General features: G+C 43.4%; 1 protein-coding gene across 3 annotated transcripts in view; it reads right to left on the bottom strand.

The window, feature by feature from the left end:
* Positions 1 to 17,407, bottom strand: part of PLEKHG1 (pleckstrin homology and RhoGEF domain containing G1) — a gene marked incomplete at its 5' end in the record, with an annotated part of 144,859 nt that overhangs the window by 45,929 nt on the left and 81,523 nt on the right. For all 3 annotated transcript variants that reach the window (XM_080941566.1, XM_080941564.1, XM_080941565.1), the window contains one exon: positions 4,936 to 5,036. In XM_080941566.1, the coding sequence (XP_080797692.1) occupies positions 4,936 to 5,036 (101 nt within the window). The remainder of the gene's footprint in view (positions 1 to 4,935; positions 5,037 to 17,407) is intronic.

The raw sequence follows: 17,407 nt of genomic DNA, 5'->3' as shown, positions 1-17,407 counted from the left end.
GCGGGACAAGAACAGAGAAGCCTCGGTGCCCAGACTCATTTCACATGCCCATGTAAACTTGGCATAGAAAGGACAGGAAATGCAGCATAGTGTGGAGAGCTTGTGCATTTCAATCAGCTGCGATGGGACTGCTGGCTAGGCATGTGAAATCAGAGCTTAGGTCTACTGTCAAACAGTTCACCATCAGCAGTTTCAGGCAGATTAAAAACAAATGTTAAAAAAAAAAAACATAATCAAAATTTTAGAAGTCTGAAAAAAAAAAAATGCTTGTTGCTCGAGACTGGGAGATAATTTTAATACCCAAGCCCAAAGAGTCCTACTTTTGAAAGTGTATTTTGTGTTGTGAATTTGTGTGATTTGTCTACTGAGAAGCCACATTAAAGTTTAAGGGCATGTCTCACACTAGGAGACACTTGCCACACCCATGGTCCACAGAATTTATCAACAACTCTTATCAGGCCATGAGAGGAGAGAAGAAAATCCAACATGAGAACAGGTGATGGATATGACCAGGAAAGTCACAGAAAAAATATCAGTGGCGGGGGGGGGGGGGATAATTCTTGTTGCAACTGGCCTCATGCAAAAGGAAGACACACTCTGGGTAGAGCCACGTGGCTGTCTCACAAACTAGAGCACTGAAGCTCAAAAATGATGTTGAGTGGGGAAAAAATATGGAAGAGTATTTATGCCATGTCTGAACCAAGGGAAAGCATATGCATTTCAAATAAATACATTTCTAATGATTCCCAAACTCCCACTCCTAGGCTGGGTGGTAGAACACACATATATGTAATCTGTGTGAGGCCCTGGGTACCATCCCCAGAACCATGGATGCTATCACTGCAATAAATCAAACCAGAACGACGACGACAACAACAACAACAACAACAACAACAACAAAAACCCTGCTTGGATAGTGAGTCACAATGAAACATAGACCCAGGGAAGACTGGTATATCTTAACTGGATCTTTCCCATTCTTCCTTCAGTGATGACATAAAGTATGGACATCTAAGACATCTGTTTCTCTGGTTTTTAATATCTGAAGGGGTGATATATGATAGGAGGGTAGGTGCCATAGAACCTGACACTCATGATCAAGTCCAGATTTCTCTCCCAGTGCCATGCCTGAAAACTGGTCCTCCAGCATGTGAGTGCCTGCTCTACACAGTGCAGAATGATATCGGGGAAGGGGACATAAGAGGTTTTCAGTGAAATGTTTAGTGCCCTTTATAATTGAAAGAACGTAAGAAGTAAACATGGTACACCAAAGCTTGGAAGAAGCTGGGGTTGGTTATCTATCACTTTTCTCTGATTCAGAAATCCAGGTCAAGAGTGCTTTTGGATTTTGAAATGTCTGCATAGACATGGTGCAGTGTCTTGGAGATAAGACCCACATATTCCTCCTCTCTTTATCTTTTTATAAACACATCAGCCACAGCGTTTAAGTTTCCAATTTGGAATGTTTTGGATTTTCAGGTTTAAGGATGCTCAGTCTGTCTGCCTTGGAAAAAACAAACCAAATTCAGCTGAAAAATTTCAGGCTAATATTGCCACTCCTTTAATTCAGAAGACTTAAAGTTTACCTACTTGGATACGATGTTACAATTTTATGTTGAAGAACCTAGAATTAAGCTAACAAGAGAACTTTGGAGACTGTTATTTAAAGCTCCATCATGGTTTGCCGATGGACGGTTGCATCTTGGAAATCAATTGAAGGACCATTAAAGATGCATGAGCAATGACATAAAAGGCTGCATTAATGCTCCTACTTAACCAACTCTAACAACCGCAGGGACATCTCAACCATAAATATAGACTCTAGGTCTGAGAACTTGGAAATCCAAACAAATGGGGACAAAATACACAGTTCTATTGTATGCAGCTGGGCGTGGCAGTGAACCCCTGTCGCCCTTGCACTCTGGAGACTACCACACAAAGACTGTGAGTTTGAGGACAGCCTAGGCTACCTAGTGAGTTCAGGGTCAGCCTGGAATACATAGTTAGGCCCTGTTCCAAACAAATAAGCAAGCAAGCAATCAAGCCAATAACTAACCTATTTAACCAGGACAATTCGACAGTAAAGTTAAACAATGGATATTATTTTCAAAACAGAGGAAGATGTTAGAAATGAACAAAATTAGTATCCAAAGTGGCTCAGTCCTATTGAGCAGGGACTTCCTGGTCTGAAAGGCTGATTTGTCATGTGTGAAATTCTTGTGTCTTGTTGCATTTGGTCCACCTTGCAGAGCTGCTAAGAGGATAAAGGCACTGCATGAACTGTGACTACACTAATGTGATCACTACAGCCACTGGCACGAACCTGATGGACTGCCACTATGTGACCTCATCCATGCCTTGTAGGACATCATCAACAGGGTATTCCTTCACTCTAACCCAGGCATGGCTTTCATGGTCTATGGACATCTAACAGAAAAGAACAGAGGATGGATTCGAGAACACAGAGTTCTTCCCGGTCATCAAGCTTTGGCAGAGTGGTCCTCAACGCCAAGTCTCTTCTTGCTAACTTCCCTTTATCCTTCCTTAGACTAGGGGTGAAGAATCTCTCCCGTGTTCAGCCACAGTTTCCTGGTGTTCATTAAGGGCTTGAAGAACAAGGTTCTGCTGTGCAGGAACACACATGGCTGAGTGAACCCCGATGACGTGGATGAGGAGCTGATGCCTCTAAAGCTGTCTGGCCTCCGGTACAAAGGAAACAGTCCACACGTTCTCGTCATCACCAATTTACAGCCAAACCACAGAAGAGCTAGGCCAGGAGCCTCTCAGCATCTAGCATCTTTCTGGGTCACAGTTTCATTAGTGGGCTCTGGAAACTGATGCTATCCAGGGACTTGAGGAATTGCTAAATGGGGGCCTGCGTTAAAACCAACACATGGCTAATGAGCATGCGGCTTCTGCAGCTTTTTACGTCTTTCTCACCATCTTATTGCCGGACTGATTTCTCCAGATAGAGTTTCAATAGTGTTTCTTGGCTGTGTCTCCGCCTTAGAAAAACCTGAGGGCCTTTTAGAAAATTCTGGTGCTGTGGTCTCACCCCAGATCAATGAGTTGATTTCTATGCGTCCCTACAGATACTGCTTTTAAATAAAAATCGTGTTTTTATTTTTTATTTTTTTGAGAATTTCATACAGCGTATTTTCATCAGATATTTTCCCCTCCACCAACTTTTTCTTGACCCCCCCCCACCCCACATCACCTCCCTACCCACTCAACTTCACGTTTTTTCTCTCTCTTAAAAATGACACAAGCCCCTAGGAGTTCAATTTATGTTGCTTGATTACTGAGCACTGGGGCCACCCTGAAGTGTGATTGATATACCCAGTGTCATTTTATTGAAGATTCCATTGAACTGATTTGGCCCCTCCCAGCAGCTATTAATTTCAAATAGCTTCTTGGCTGGGGGTGGAGCATCGTGCCCACTTCCCTTACACGATGGCATTTTGTCTGGCTTGAGCTTGTGCAGACCTTGTGTGCACAGTCCCAGTTTCTGAGTTCATATGTGCATTAGCCCCACTGTCTCTGGAAAGTACTATTCCTTTGGGGACACCTATCACCTTTTGCTCTTACAATCTCTATGTCTCCTCTGATAAACCTCTGAGCTTTTAAAGGAGTGATATGATCCCATTTAGGGCCAGATATTGCTTGTTAGTTTGAGACATGGTGCCATGTAGCCCAGGCTGACCTTGAACTCCCTTCCTGGCTGAGGATAACCCTTCCACTTCTAATCCTCCTGCCTCCATCACCTATGGTTTTATTGGGAGCTGAGAATAGAACCCGGGTGTTCAGAATGCTCAGCAAGCATCCTACAATACCCTCACTGTGTTTTTTTAAAGAGAGTTTCCAAGGGGCTTCAATGGGTGGCCTAGGAGAGGCATGGGCTAGGAACACAGGAAATGGTTCTTAGAGTCTGCAAGGTCAGGCAAATGAAACCCTGATGTAGCTTTGGTATGTCCTATGAACTAGATAGTCAGAATGGGAGGACCCTGTCTCCTACAAGCCAGGTGGGTGCTAAACATCAAGGATCCAAAGTGAACAAAGACGATGGGGATGGATCCTGCCTCCGAGGAGCTCATCTTTACTGGTCTGACTCAGCAAAGAGGGATAGGACTCAGCTTGTAGTACAGTCGAGTCACAGAACGAACAAGGGAGCAATGGCAAGTTTTATAACGGCAGCTCACTGTGTCATTTGCACACCTCCGGTGGGAATGGTTTAGTGCTTGCTCCATGATGACATTAAGCTGGCCCTTTAAGTATGCCAGCTAAGACCTTCACTGCAGCCACAGGAGGGGGCATTTCCTGGTGTTTGGATCTATTTGTTCATCAGAATGTGCATATCTCCCATGGGCCAGATGAAATGACAAACACTAGTACCTGTGTTCTTAGCGTGATTTTCGTGTCTTCTAAGCTGTGCTACAAACTATTAAAATAGTTTATATATCTGTTTCTACCCCCTGCAGCTTCCAGTCTTGATTATAGCTCTAGCTTTCTAGCCTAGTGTTTACCATCCAGGACCTACTTAGTATGTATGTGAATTAAGTTATTTGAACTATGGAGGAAGGAAACAATTCCTACATTTTCTTACACTGTGATAAACATACACACACACACACACACACACACAGCACAGCACAGATAAACACAAGAATGGTGTAATAATTTGGCAGAAGAAAGCATATTGAAAATCTATCATAGGGGTACATTCTGGAGACCAAGTTAGTGTGATATTTGGATGCCCCGCTTGCATTCTGTTATGAACAAAAGATGTTGACGCTCTACCAGAGAGATAACTGTACCCTTTGAACCCATGGAACAGACAGCGACAACATTTATGAAGCCAAATCAAGGATTATGGGCAAAGATTTCTTAGGTGTGCTCACCTGAGAGAGAGTCATGTTGTTTTGTGCATTAACTTACCTATTAAAGTGGTATATATTCTGTATGTTTCCGAAAAGAGCAGCTCTGTCTTCGGTCCCCAGGGGAAGTTTGGTTTGGTCCCGAATGCACGCCAGGTAATCCTGTGAAGTCAATGGGAAGGATGCCTTAGGACTCCTGTTCTTTTCTAAGACATTTTAAAAATATGTGAGACAAATCATTGGCATATATTTTAAATAGACCTAGGATACTCACACGATTGTTACCTTTATTATGGGGTACAAATTTTCTCTCATTAATGAGTACAAGGAGAATGTGTGACCCAAGTTAAAGGATCCACCCAACCCCGATCCACCAGAGCTTTTCTCTGTGGATCCTGATCACAGTTAGTGGTAATGTCAGAGTTAGGGCAGGGTATCTGTATCTTTTTTTTTTTTTTTAATTTATTTATTTTATGAATGTGAGTACACTGTCGCTGTCTTCAGACACACCAGGAGAGGGCATCAGATCTCATTACAGATGGTTGTGAGTCACCATGTGGTTGCTGGGAATTGAATCAGGACCTTCGGAAGAGCAGACAGTGCTCTTAACCACTGAGCCATCTCTCCAGCCCCATTTCCTGTGTCTTTACCTGATTGAGAAAAATCACTTCTGCAGTGTCAAGAGATGGCTCAGTTGGAAAGTGCTAACTGCACAAGCATGAAGGTCTGAGTTCAAGCCCTGGAACCGGCACGAAGAATTCTGTGATGGTGACGCAGGCTTGTAATCTCAGTACTGGGGAGGTGGAGACAGAGGCTGCTTGTCGGCCAGCTGGCCTATTCTAACTTTCTAGTCCCAGACCAATGAGAGCCACGGAAAAACCAAAGCAGACAGACTGGAGGAACGACACCCAAGGTTGATCTCTGGCTCTCCCATTCACTCTCAAACACATTTGAAATGCATACAGTGAGAAATCAGAAATTAAAAAAAAAAACAAAACAAAAACACAAAGTGTGATAGAGTTATAGAGTTGTGTGAGATAAGATCTATCTGGTTCTCAGATCTATCCCGCCTCTGTCAGACTCACAAGGGTTAAACCAACACATCCCGAAAGTTGTTTGATTTGCCAGGAAAGGGAAACTGTGCTCCAGAGTTCCTAACTCAGTGTTCCTCTCTCCCAGCACCACTGAAGAATGTCCTCAGTAGGGACCAAGGGCAGGATAAAGCCGAGTGGGAACAGCTGAAAGAATGTAAAAACCCAAAGCCAAAGCCAAAAGTCCCTCCTCAAGACTACAGTGCGGCTCTGCTTCCTCCCAAGTACCAGACATAATCTGCAAGCATTAGGGGGCAGGTGAGCTGCAACATCAGTGTGTGTGTGTGTGTGGTGTGTGTGTGTGTGTGTGTGTATGTGGTGTATGTGGTATATGTGTGTGTATGTGTGTGTGATGTGTTTGTGTGTGCGTGTGTATGTGTGGTCTATGTGTGTGTGTGTGGTGTGTGTGTGTATATGTGTGTGTGTATGCTCATGCATGGTGTGTGGTATGTGTGGTGTGTGTGTATGTGCATGCATGGTGTGTGTATGTATGTGTGTGTGTGTATGTGCGTGTGTGGTGTATGTGTGTGTATGTGAGTATGTGGTTTGTGTGTGTGTGTGTATGTGTGGTCTATGTGTGTGTGTATGTGTGGTCTATGTGTGTGTGTCTGTGTGTGTGGGTATGTGTGGTCTATGTGTGTGTGTGTATATGTGTGTGTGTATGTGTGTGTGTGTATGTGTATATGTGTGTGTGTATGTGTGTGTGCGCTGTATGTGTGTGTATATGTGTGTGTGTATGTGAGTATGTGGTTTGTGTGTGTGTGTGTATATGTATGGTCTATGTGTGTGTGTCTGTGTGTGTGGGTATGTGTGGTCTATGTGTGTGTGTGTATGTGGTGTGTGTGTATATGTATGTGTATGTGCATGCATGGTATGTATGTATATATGTGTGTGTATGTGTGTATGTGTGTGTGGTGTGTGGGTATGTGCATGTGTGGTGTATGTGTGTATATGTGAGTATGTGGTGTATGTGTGTGTGTGTGGTATATGTTTTTGTGTGTGTGTGTGTATGTGTGGTCTATGTGTGTGTGTCTCTCTGTGTGTGTGGGTATGTGCATGTATGTGTGTGTATGTGTGTGTATATGTGTTTGTATGTGTGTGTGTCTGTGTGTGAGTGTGTCTGTGTGTGTATGTCTGTGTGTGTGTGTGTGTGTCTGTGTGTGTCTATGTGTGATCCCAGAGCCCAGCTCCTGGCTGGATCCCTTTTCTCAGCAACAGGAGAGTTGTGCAGAAGAACCCACAGGAGAAGCTGTGCCTTCACATGCATCAGAGTCTCATTTTTTATGTCTTTCCCTAAGCCACGTTCACTCTCAGTCTTTCTTCCTTTTTCGAAAAGCAAAGGCTTTGGTGGTAGCTTCCTGAAGCAGCACAGGTCACTGTCTACCCCAGATAGGCTGTAATTCTGGTCCTCTCTTCCTAGAAGTGTGGACACTCATGACCTTCATTATCTTCTGGAGCAAGCTTTATTAGTAATGGCTCTCCTCTTCTCCACCCCTTTCCTTCGCTTTCTTTCTGGAACATCTCATAAGAAAGCAGGCCCACAAACAAGATTTTAGTGTGGTTAGCATCAACCCCCACTCCTCAAGAAAAGCTTGCTGTCACCATCCGGAGTGGGACATGTCACCATCCGGAGTGGGACAGTGGTAAGGCAGTTGTTACAGAGTTACAGAGTTACCGTCCAGCCAGGAGCAGCTAAGCATGACAAACCTGAAGGAACAGTACATTTAGGTACAATAGATACAACCTGAACTACATACCCCCCAAAAGACCACCCCCCCCCAAAACAATCACTCACTGGGAGCTCACGGAATGGCTCAGTGGTAAAGACCCTTGTTGTCAAGTCTGGTGACCTGAGTTTCCTCCTCACAACACGGTGATGGAAGGAGAGAACCAGCTCCCACAGGCGCCCTTCTCCAATAGATGCCAAACAAAGCGAACTAATACTTTTGTTAAGATTACATATGGTACATTAAAAAAAATGCTCTAATGACTACTATCAAATGGTAACATGTGATAGTAGCTTAGTGTGTCATTAGATACTTAGAGTTCTTTGTTATTTTTATATGTGTGTGTGCATGTCTGTATGTGTGTATGCACACACAAGTGTCCAAGGAAGCCAGGTGTATCTGAGCCCCCAAGAACTATAGTTAAAAATAGTTGTGAACTGCCCAACGTGGGTACCAGGAACTAAACTTGGGTCCTCTGAAAAAGCAGAAAATGGTCTTAACCACTGAGCCACCTTTCCAGACCCTAACTAGACATTCTAAAGGGGCGTTTTGCATAAAAAATAAGGGTAAACTAGAGAACGTGGCCCCTACCAACACATCAAGCTGAGGGGCACGTCTGAGATGGCGACTGAGCTGCTACATCCGAATGAATGGCTGCTGCAGGCCATGAGTGAAAAATCCAGTCAAAAGCCTCGAGAAACATCATCTGGGGTTATAGATGAAGCCTGTGATGCCCTTTCCTCAAACCTCTGAAGGAAAATGCTCTGAAACCCTGAGAGTCCACGGTGGAGACCCTGTATTTTAAAAACTGCTTGTATTTTAAAAACTGTTTTCTTTTTTGATGTTGAAAAAAGAAAAAAAACTGAGAGTCCACATTTTTGTGGGTCACTCTAGATAACAGATCAAAGTTTAATGGCCACAGCTGGTTTCCCCACTCTGACCATAATTAAGTCTTTTAAATAGAGGACATTAGCCCTGAACCAGTTACTGGGAACTAGTGTAGCCTGTGCATCCTAACAGCTATCATCATCCACAGCTAAAATGAGAGGCTGGAAGCCTGGCCTAATAACAGTTCAGTCTCTGCCCAAATGACGGAGTAGGGACATCAGTAAGCCCTCTGAGAGCCCATCGAACTGCCTATTAATTTCACTGGCTTCAAGTCAGCACCTATGTCAGGCCTTTACACGGCTCACAAACCAATCCACAGAAGATGTCTGCACTGGAAAAAATCCTAGGCTGGGAAAGAATTCACTCTGCTTCAGGCAGGAGCAAACTGAGCTTCCTACCCACTCAGTTTCCCTACTGCAACTGTAAAACGTTCTTTAGGGTATCTAGTTTTTAAGTGGTTTATGTCCCTAAAATTGTCTTCACTGGATGGCTTGTACATGACCGTCCTCTGGCTTTTTATTTGAAAATATCAGAGTAGAGGCTAACTTAGTGCCTGTGAAGGTGTGGCAGTGGACAGGAGGCAGTTTAAACATGTCAATATAGAAGGGATCCAAGGTGGAAGTGGTCCATTCTGGAAAGGGATTGTAACCTTTGGTAGGAAAGAATATCTTTTTAAAGAGAGGCACTTGTGCTACCAGACTACTGAAAAAACAATGGATGCCAAAGGAAAAAGCTTGTACTGGAATTTCACACTGGGGGTGAGGGAAAAGAGTTGAAGCCTTGATGTTAGCAGGAAGAGAAACTTGCCTCCCAGGAGGCAAAAGCTGGATCAATGGTGGGGAGAGACAAACCTCAATCAGGATCTTATATGTGTGTGTGTGTGTGTGTGTGTGTGTGTGTGTGTGTGTGTATGTGTGTGTATGTGTATATGTATATATGTGTATGTGTGTATACATATCTATTGATATATATATATATATACATATATATGAAGACATTTTAAGAGGATATGGCTATATACAAATACACACATAAGTCATATATATACATCATATGCACATATACTTATACACATATTCACATATACATATATACATATACACATATACACACACATGTATACATATACACACATATATACATCATATATACATATACACATCATATACATAGACATACACACACACACATATATATGTGCCACCCAAACCACCTGCTACAAAGCAATTTCTATCAGGCAGCAGTATAGAGCCTCTCCCTGCTCTGAGTCCTACCTTTTTCGTCTTTTGTAACTTTTCTCTTTTCTTTCCTCCTGTTTCTTTTTTTGGAGGCTTACTGGGAATCTAAGACTGCTTTCCCAGCCACCCTGGTTTTGCTCACCTGTCCCCTGAAGCTCCCACTGCTGCTCTTTCTCTGACACATACATCTGGCTTCTGCCAGGCAGCTGCCTGTTGACTTCCATCGCATAACATAATGGCCTAACTCAAATGGCATGCCTCTCTTCCTCTTCCCTGTTTCCGTTTCCCTGGCAGCTGCTGAGATTTACAGCTTGCCTGTCCTATTTTTCTCCCCCAAACTAATAAAATTGTCCTGGACCTTCTTCCAAGTCTATTCCTAAGTTCTTTTATTAACAAAACTATCTGGACAAACAATCAAAAAGAGGCCACTCCAAATTCTCTAGCAACGTGGTAGCAACCAGAGGATGCAATGAGATAAATATTCCAGCATCAGTACTAAAAAGGCAACCATAGGGAGGCTGGTTAGAGCAGAGCCGGTACATATGGGAGCACTACTTGAACCTGAGAGAGGTGGCGAGAAGGGACATTTAACAAGGGAGGAGGGTGGGAGTAGGGAATGAGTCCAGTGAGAAGTATGCTTTAATCAACTGGTCTAGTGATTGCTGGTCTCCAAAGGAGGAAGTCTGGGATTCACTCCTTTTTTCCATGTTTTGCCACTGAGAAGGAATAAGCAGTTTTACTGGTCCCCTACAGGACACTTTACTGTCCATGGTGGTTGTACATGGGCTGAAAGTACACAGGACCCTTGGCTTCCTCTTTTGTTGGGCCATTGCAGGGAGGCAGCTGGGCTATGTGCCTAGGTACCCACTACCTTCTATCTATCCTTTTAGTTTTTTCCAGGTAGTAGGCCTGCAGAGACCAAAGTGGGTAGTTATAGACCTTTCTGCCAGGCTGGAAGTTTCCCCATGCTAACTTGGTCTTTCTCTGACATCTTTGAGGATTTGTGGTGGAAGGAGACAGCCTATTTTTGACTTGTCACATGTAGACAGTAGAGCTTTGTGTAGCTTGCAGTCTATAGTCAGGGGCCAAGCTTTGAACAGGGCTTCTGTTTTATAGCCACTGTCCTCTGCATAGCATGTCTCCTTGTCATAGCATGCCCAGGGATGGCGATGCCTGCTAAGACTGGCTGAGAATCCCAGGCCTCTGACTGAATTCCCACTTGGTCACCTTAACACTCTGTCCCCAGGGGAATGAAATGGAAGGTAGCATTAGCCTAGGGGTACAGATAGCACACCAGCATTGGACCTGTTAAGATTGTGCTGGCTAAAGGACATCTCTGAGGAATCACCAGGACAGGAATGACCCGTAAATAGTTGGCCAAGGGAGTTCTGGCTCATCTCTGAAGAGTCGGGGTCCATCTTAAAGACAGAAAGCAGGAGCTAATTCTTATGCTGTATCAGGGTCAGTGGCCACAGCAAGTGTCTGCTCATGAGAAAGTGACTTTAGGGGATCTCAGGACCAGCTCACTTCAACCTCAGCAGACCTGCAGCCTACACTAGCAGGAAAGAGCCACTCGGGAGTCCTCTACCCTAGGAGGAATGTTTAATAGCTTCTGCAAATACAGGCTTAGCAAGGAGTGTTGGAGATGCAAGGCTTTGGGTAGTTGTGTAACTCCAACACTAGAAGGGGCTATTTGATCGATTTGGAAAAAGGGTAGTGTATTAGTGGAAGACCTGAGAGGTTTGACTAGATGAGAAGGGGATGTAAAAGCAGAAGGGTGTGTAAAGAAAGGAATATGTCCACTCATCATCTGTGGCCTTTGCATTCACGGATAGGCTATTGACACAGGAGGAAGCAGGAAAAAGAAGCTTGAAACTATAAGATCCCATCTACCTGCATTATAATGTATCTGGTAAAGACTTGGGGGTGCATGCTATGCTTTATGTCCTGTGTATAGGGAAAGGACAATGTTTAGGAATGATAGTAGTATCCCTATCTCTATAGGTTCTACACACACACACACACACATACAGAGAGAGAGAGAAAGAGAGAGAGAGAGAGAGAGAGAGAGAGAGAGAGAGAGAGAGAGAGAGAGAGAGAGAGAGGAAGAGGAGGAGGAAAACACTTAAAATTTAAGTCACAGTATGGCAACCTGAGTGGGGTAAACATTATTTCCAAAGAGCTTTGAGCCATTTTCAAAGTATATAAACTTCTAACCTTTTCTTCAAATATACCACTGAAATCTTATAGTGAACATCCCCGTGGTGGCTGGCAGATAATGTCTGAGAGCTCTAATATGCAGGTCAATGTCTATCTCTTTCTCTATTCAGAGTTTCTGTGGGAGGTAGACATTGTCAAAGGAATGGTAGCTGAGGGCCTATAGGTCCAGTTGCCCTATCAGGCCCCAAACAAAAGCTGGCACCATGGAGACAATGCTGCCCATCCACAGAGAACGGGGGCTTGAAGTCCTGTGGGCAGGGAGCACCCCAAAGATCATTCTGTGTCTCTGAAGGGAGAGGGAAGGGAAGAGAAGAAAAAAGAAAGGGAAGAGAGGGAGAAGGAGAAGCAGAATAGGGTGGTAGGAAGAAAAAACAGTAGAAAAAAAGAAAGACAAAAAGTGGGGGACAGAAAGAGGGGAAAAGGAAAAGAGGGAGGGAGTTGGAGGAATGTCACAGGGCAGCTCCGCCTCCTGCTGACAGGAGCTCAGGTCTCATTTCAGGTTTCCTAATATATGGCACAGAAGCTGGTTCTATTGACAATATGTGGACATCTGTTAAGGACTCAGAGATGTTTTGATAAAAGAGTAATAAACCCTGAGGTTTCGCCTCATTTAAGTTCTATAAGATTTTTCAATACATGAAACCGGTGAGAAATGCAAGGAATGGCCCTCTAGTCAAGCTTTGACAAATGACACTTGTGATTGCCCAGGGCTTTCTATTGTCTCCCTTTATCCTTCTGAACAAAGTTGCTAAGGTCTCCTCAAAGCGAAGACACAAGACACCAAACCTGTGGGAGTGGGGAGTTAAGGAAACTGGCAGCTCTCACCAGAAAAAGAAGTTTCAGGAAAGAGGAAGGAACATGGATTTTGTTAAAAACAGATCCGTAGAGAAGAAGGACAACTACCAGAGCCAGGAATGTTTGGATTGGTTTTCTCCTAACGCCTTTAAGTGGAACAGAGTCCACAGGGTAAGGTTTCTAAAAATTAATTCAACCGTTCATCTCTTCATGTAGCTTTTGAGACAGTGTCAATAACTGCCCAGGCTGGCCTGGGATTTGGTATCCTCTCAACCTCAGCCTCCCTGGTGCACACATTACAGACACAATGTGCGGCTGACTCTGCCTGTATTAAGACATTTGTGCTTAGGGGGGACACATCTCGTGACCATTGCAGAATTTCTGGAACTCACTGGCCATTCAGTCTAGCGGAATCCATAATTAAGCGGAATCAAAAGTTAAGGTGAAGCGTGACTGAAGAAGACACTGATGCTGATCCCTGGCCTCTATACAAATGTGTAAACCCACGTATGTACTCTCCTTCCCACAGGAACGAATACAAACATGTAAACACCCCTCTCCATACCTAAAATGCGCTTGAAGTTTTCAAAGGACATGGATCACGTTCTCATGTTTTAAAAGAAGGGTAGACACATGGCACCTTGAAGAAATGCCGTTGAAGAGCCAAACAGCCTCTGCATCCACAAACTACTATTCTTTTTTAATCATATCAGTATTTCTAGCTACCAATGACTGAACAAAACAATGCAAAACAGGAAAATGTTTCCAAGACAGTCTATGCCTTTGAATAGAGTTTAATATAACATTAAAACTTTTTTTTTCTTTTTTTGTTTTTCAAATTGGGCTACCAGAATGTCTAGTACAATCTTCTAGATAGAGAAAGTTACAGGACTCCGGTCCTCATGGGCACTGAGCAAACAGTTGTTAGAACACATCTATAGGCGTTGTTGTATAGGATGTGTTTTAGTCCCAGTCACTTGTAGATAAGACCAGACCAGAGTGGAGTCATTCCTGCTAGGATCAGCTTCCCATCAAACCAGGAGATCTCCATTGCACATGATACAACCTGGCCTTCTTTTGTTTTGAATGCATGAGGACAGTAACTTGGAAACAACCGGCTTTTGTTCTCTGTTTCTGCTTTCCTCAGCCCTTTCCTGTCTATAAAAGCAACCTCATCAGAACACTCTTTCCATTTTATAGAATAAGGTGGTGCCTGGTTCTCACAGCACAAATCAAAACCAATTAAAAGCCTCAAAGCAATTTTATAATTTCACCTTTTGACATGGTTAAGCAGAGAAGTTAAGTGACTGCTCTCTTAGAATTCATCCTTGAATTTATTTATTTGCTGTTTTTTTATTTTGGTTGGTTGGCTTGTTTTTGAGGCAGGCTTTCTCCATGTAGTGTTGGACCATCATGGAACTTGATTTGTAGACCAGTCTGGTCTCAAACTCAGAGATCCACCTGCCTCCGCCTCCCAAGAGCTAAGCTTAAAGATATGCATCCCTGCCTGGCCTGATTCTCCCTTCTTGTGTCTTTCTTTTCTCCTTACCTATCTGGCTTCACATAGCATCCTTTTTATACTTGCTTTTAGTTTTCCCAGTACCAAACTACATAAAAAAACAGATAGATGCAGTTAGAAAAGGCTACATCCTCAAAAAGAAAGTGCAGATGCCCAAGGACATATCAGAGAAATAGAATGTGTTGCCAATTCTTTTAAGAACCTGAAAATAAAAAGCCAGCTCATCTTAATCACAAGCAAAGGGCAACTGGGATTATTTGAATCATGGTATATTGCTTGTAGCATTAGCTACCCTGCCTAGCTCCAGGAATGGGCTATGATAGCAGCCCCCATCCAGCTTCTCTTGAATCCACAGATAAAACACACACATACACACAGACACACAGACACACACACACACACACACACACACACAGAAAGAGAGAGAGAGAGAGAGAGAGAGAGAGAGAGAGAGAGAGAGAGAAGAGATGTTTGTTTTCAACTCCCCTTCTTGGCACAATTGCTGGACTTTATTAAACACCTGATGCTAGCATGCTCTTATCAATACTCATAGCTCCACACTCCTGACTGCCCTAAACTTTAGTTCCTAGTTACATCTAATTCCTGCTAAACATCCCTGCCCACCCTGCCTACAAGAGTGGCCATAGGTTACCGTTGCTCCTCCTGAGACCTAACATGGCTGTGTGGCTTTTCTGTTACCAAAGCATGGCAAACTCCCTCTCCTCTCTAGCATCTGTCTCTTTTCCTCCAGGGTCCCAGAAGTCCCACCTCTTCCTTCCCAGCAACTGGCCCATGACTTATTTACTAACAGATCAATAACTGTTTGGGGAACAGAACCTTAACATCAGAACTAGCCCTATAATGGTACTTAGGGTAAAGTAAACAAATTTTCCAAAAGGATTTTTATATTGTAGAAATATTAAATAACAGTAAAACAAGAATATATTATAAGATAATTAAAATTTTACCTTTTTTTTTTTTCCTGGCTATTGTTACCATCATTATTCTCAGACTTACCCTAGCTACCGATTCCCTACTTTATATACATTATCTCATTTAATCTGCACCACTCCCTAAATGGATGCTATTATTCATCCCCTCTCTCTGAAAGCATCATTCTTCCCAGTCAATCAGAGAATAAATGACCAAAGTCATGTGCACACTAGGATCCACTGACCAGCCAAGCACTGACAGCCTGTATCCCATGTCAAAGGCTTTATTCTTTAACACATATCTTTAAGCAAGAGGGAAGTTTGCTACTGGCTTATTCTAGGAGTCAAATGTAGTTTTTATTAAGAATCTACTGAACATAATCACCTTCTCTTAGAAGCCACCGACTGTGTGCCAGGATGACTATAGACTTTAAGAAATTACTGCCAGTCCCATTTACACATTCAATTCTTTGCTCTCAGATGTTCATACACACTCATCCCTGGTACAAATTTTCATCAGCTAAACTCCACTGAATCTGCTTTGTACACCCTACCACTCACCATTCAAGCACTACTGTGTTCTCAGACTGGCTCACATATTGGTTACCTCTGCTCACAGGACTGTATGCTCTCAACGCCTTTATGGCATACAGCTGCCTCTGCCCACCAAGAACAATTTCAGTACCATGCTAATTTTCAAGTCTCACAACAAAACACCAACCCCCTCCCCCAACCAACCAATCAACCAACCAACCAACCAACCAACCAAACAACCAACCAACCAACCAACCAACCAACCAACCAACCAAACAACCAACCAAAACAGTTGTATGTTTCTATGATAAGATCCTGAAAATTCTGTGTTTTGAGGCTGGAGGGTTAGGCTTTCCTCTTAAAGATTCAGAGATTCCCAGAGCAAAGACAGAATTGCCACCACTGGAAGCAAAGCTCTGATCAAAAGGAGATGCTGCCCTACTGAAGGACAGGTATTCATGGGCTCAGAACCAGCATGCCAAAGCATTGTGCCACTGTGTACTGGTGTGTTCTACTGTGTCATGTAGGAGCATACAGATGTTGTAAACATCTCAGAGGAACACAGGCCATGTATAACACCATCTCATATCTTCTCTCATGGTGTTCCAACTCTCTCCATGAGCTCCGCATGTCACTTTGCTACATGGGTGGCCTGAAAGCTTCACCAGCCAGAAAAATGACTAGTGACTTCAGAAGCAAAAACATTCCCATGTAACAAAAAACTATTAATGGCCTACAGCCTACCCAGAAGCCAATTCTGGGAATTTTTGAGATAAAGAGACCAAGTAATGGTCCATTCAAGTAGGTATAGCTTTCCTACCTATATGCTACTGTGGGGCACTGGCTGCACATTCTCCATTACAAGATGGCGCTGACATTCGGCTGGAGTCAGCAGTAAACAAGTCATGTGCGCATGCGCTGGGTAACTTTCCACTCCTTGAGCTCTGCCTCTCCTGTGGTGTCATATGGCCTGATGAGTTTCAACCAATCAGGGGGCTCCACGTCATAGGCGAGGACTGATTCCTATATAAGGGGACGGGCTAGATAGTTCGGGGTCTTCCTCTTCACTTGTTGCAAGCTTATGCTCTGCCTCTCGAGATGCATTAAAGCTTTACCGCAGAAGAATCCTATTTGTGTGCCGCGTCGTTCTTGCTGGCGAGATGGTTGCGCGGGACATGCTACCAATGATCACATGTTTAACTTAGACAGTGATGAATCATATATCAGCTATGTAATATATTAGAACACCTCCCAACTATTCTACAAATCCTGTGATAGCAACATAGATACTTGTCTAAGAGCATGTTCTCAGGGTTCATCTGATGGAGAAGAAACAGGCTTTAAAAATAAAGCCTTGTAGGCTGGAGAGATGGATGAGGAGTTAAGAGCACTGGCTGCTCTTCCTGAGGTCATGAGTTCAATTTTTAGCAACCACATAGTGGTTCACAACCATTTATAATGGCATCTGATGCCCTCTTCTGGTGTGTCTGAAGACAGCTACAGTGTACTTATATATACAAAATAGTAAGTCTTTTAAAAAAAAAAGGCCTGTGTTGATATTGATAAATATCTTGGAACTCTTTGACTCT

Source organism: Micromys minutus (assembly GCF_963924665.1).
Source record: "Micromys minutus genome assembly, chromosome: 30".
NCBI classification, from domain to species: domain Eukaryota; kingdom Metazoa; phylum Chordata; class Mammalia; order Rodentia; family Muridae; genus Micromys; species Micromys minutus.
Note: the sequence above shows the minus strand (reverse complement) of the source record. Positions and strands in the feature narration are given on the sequence as shown.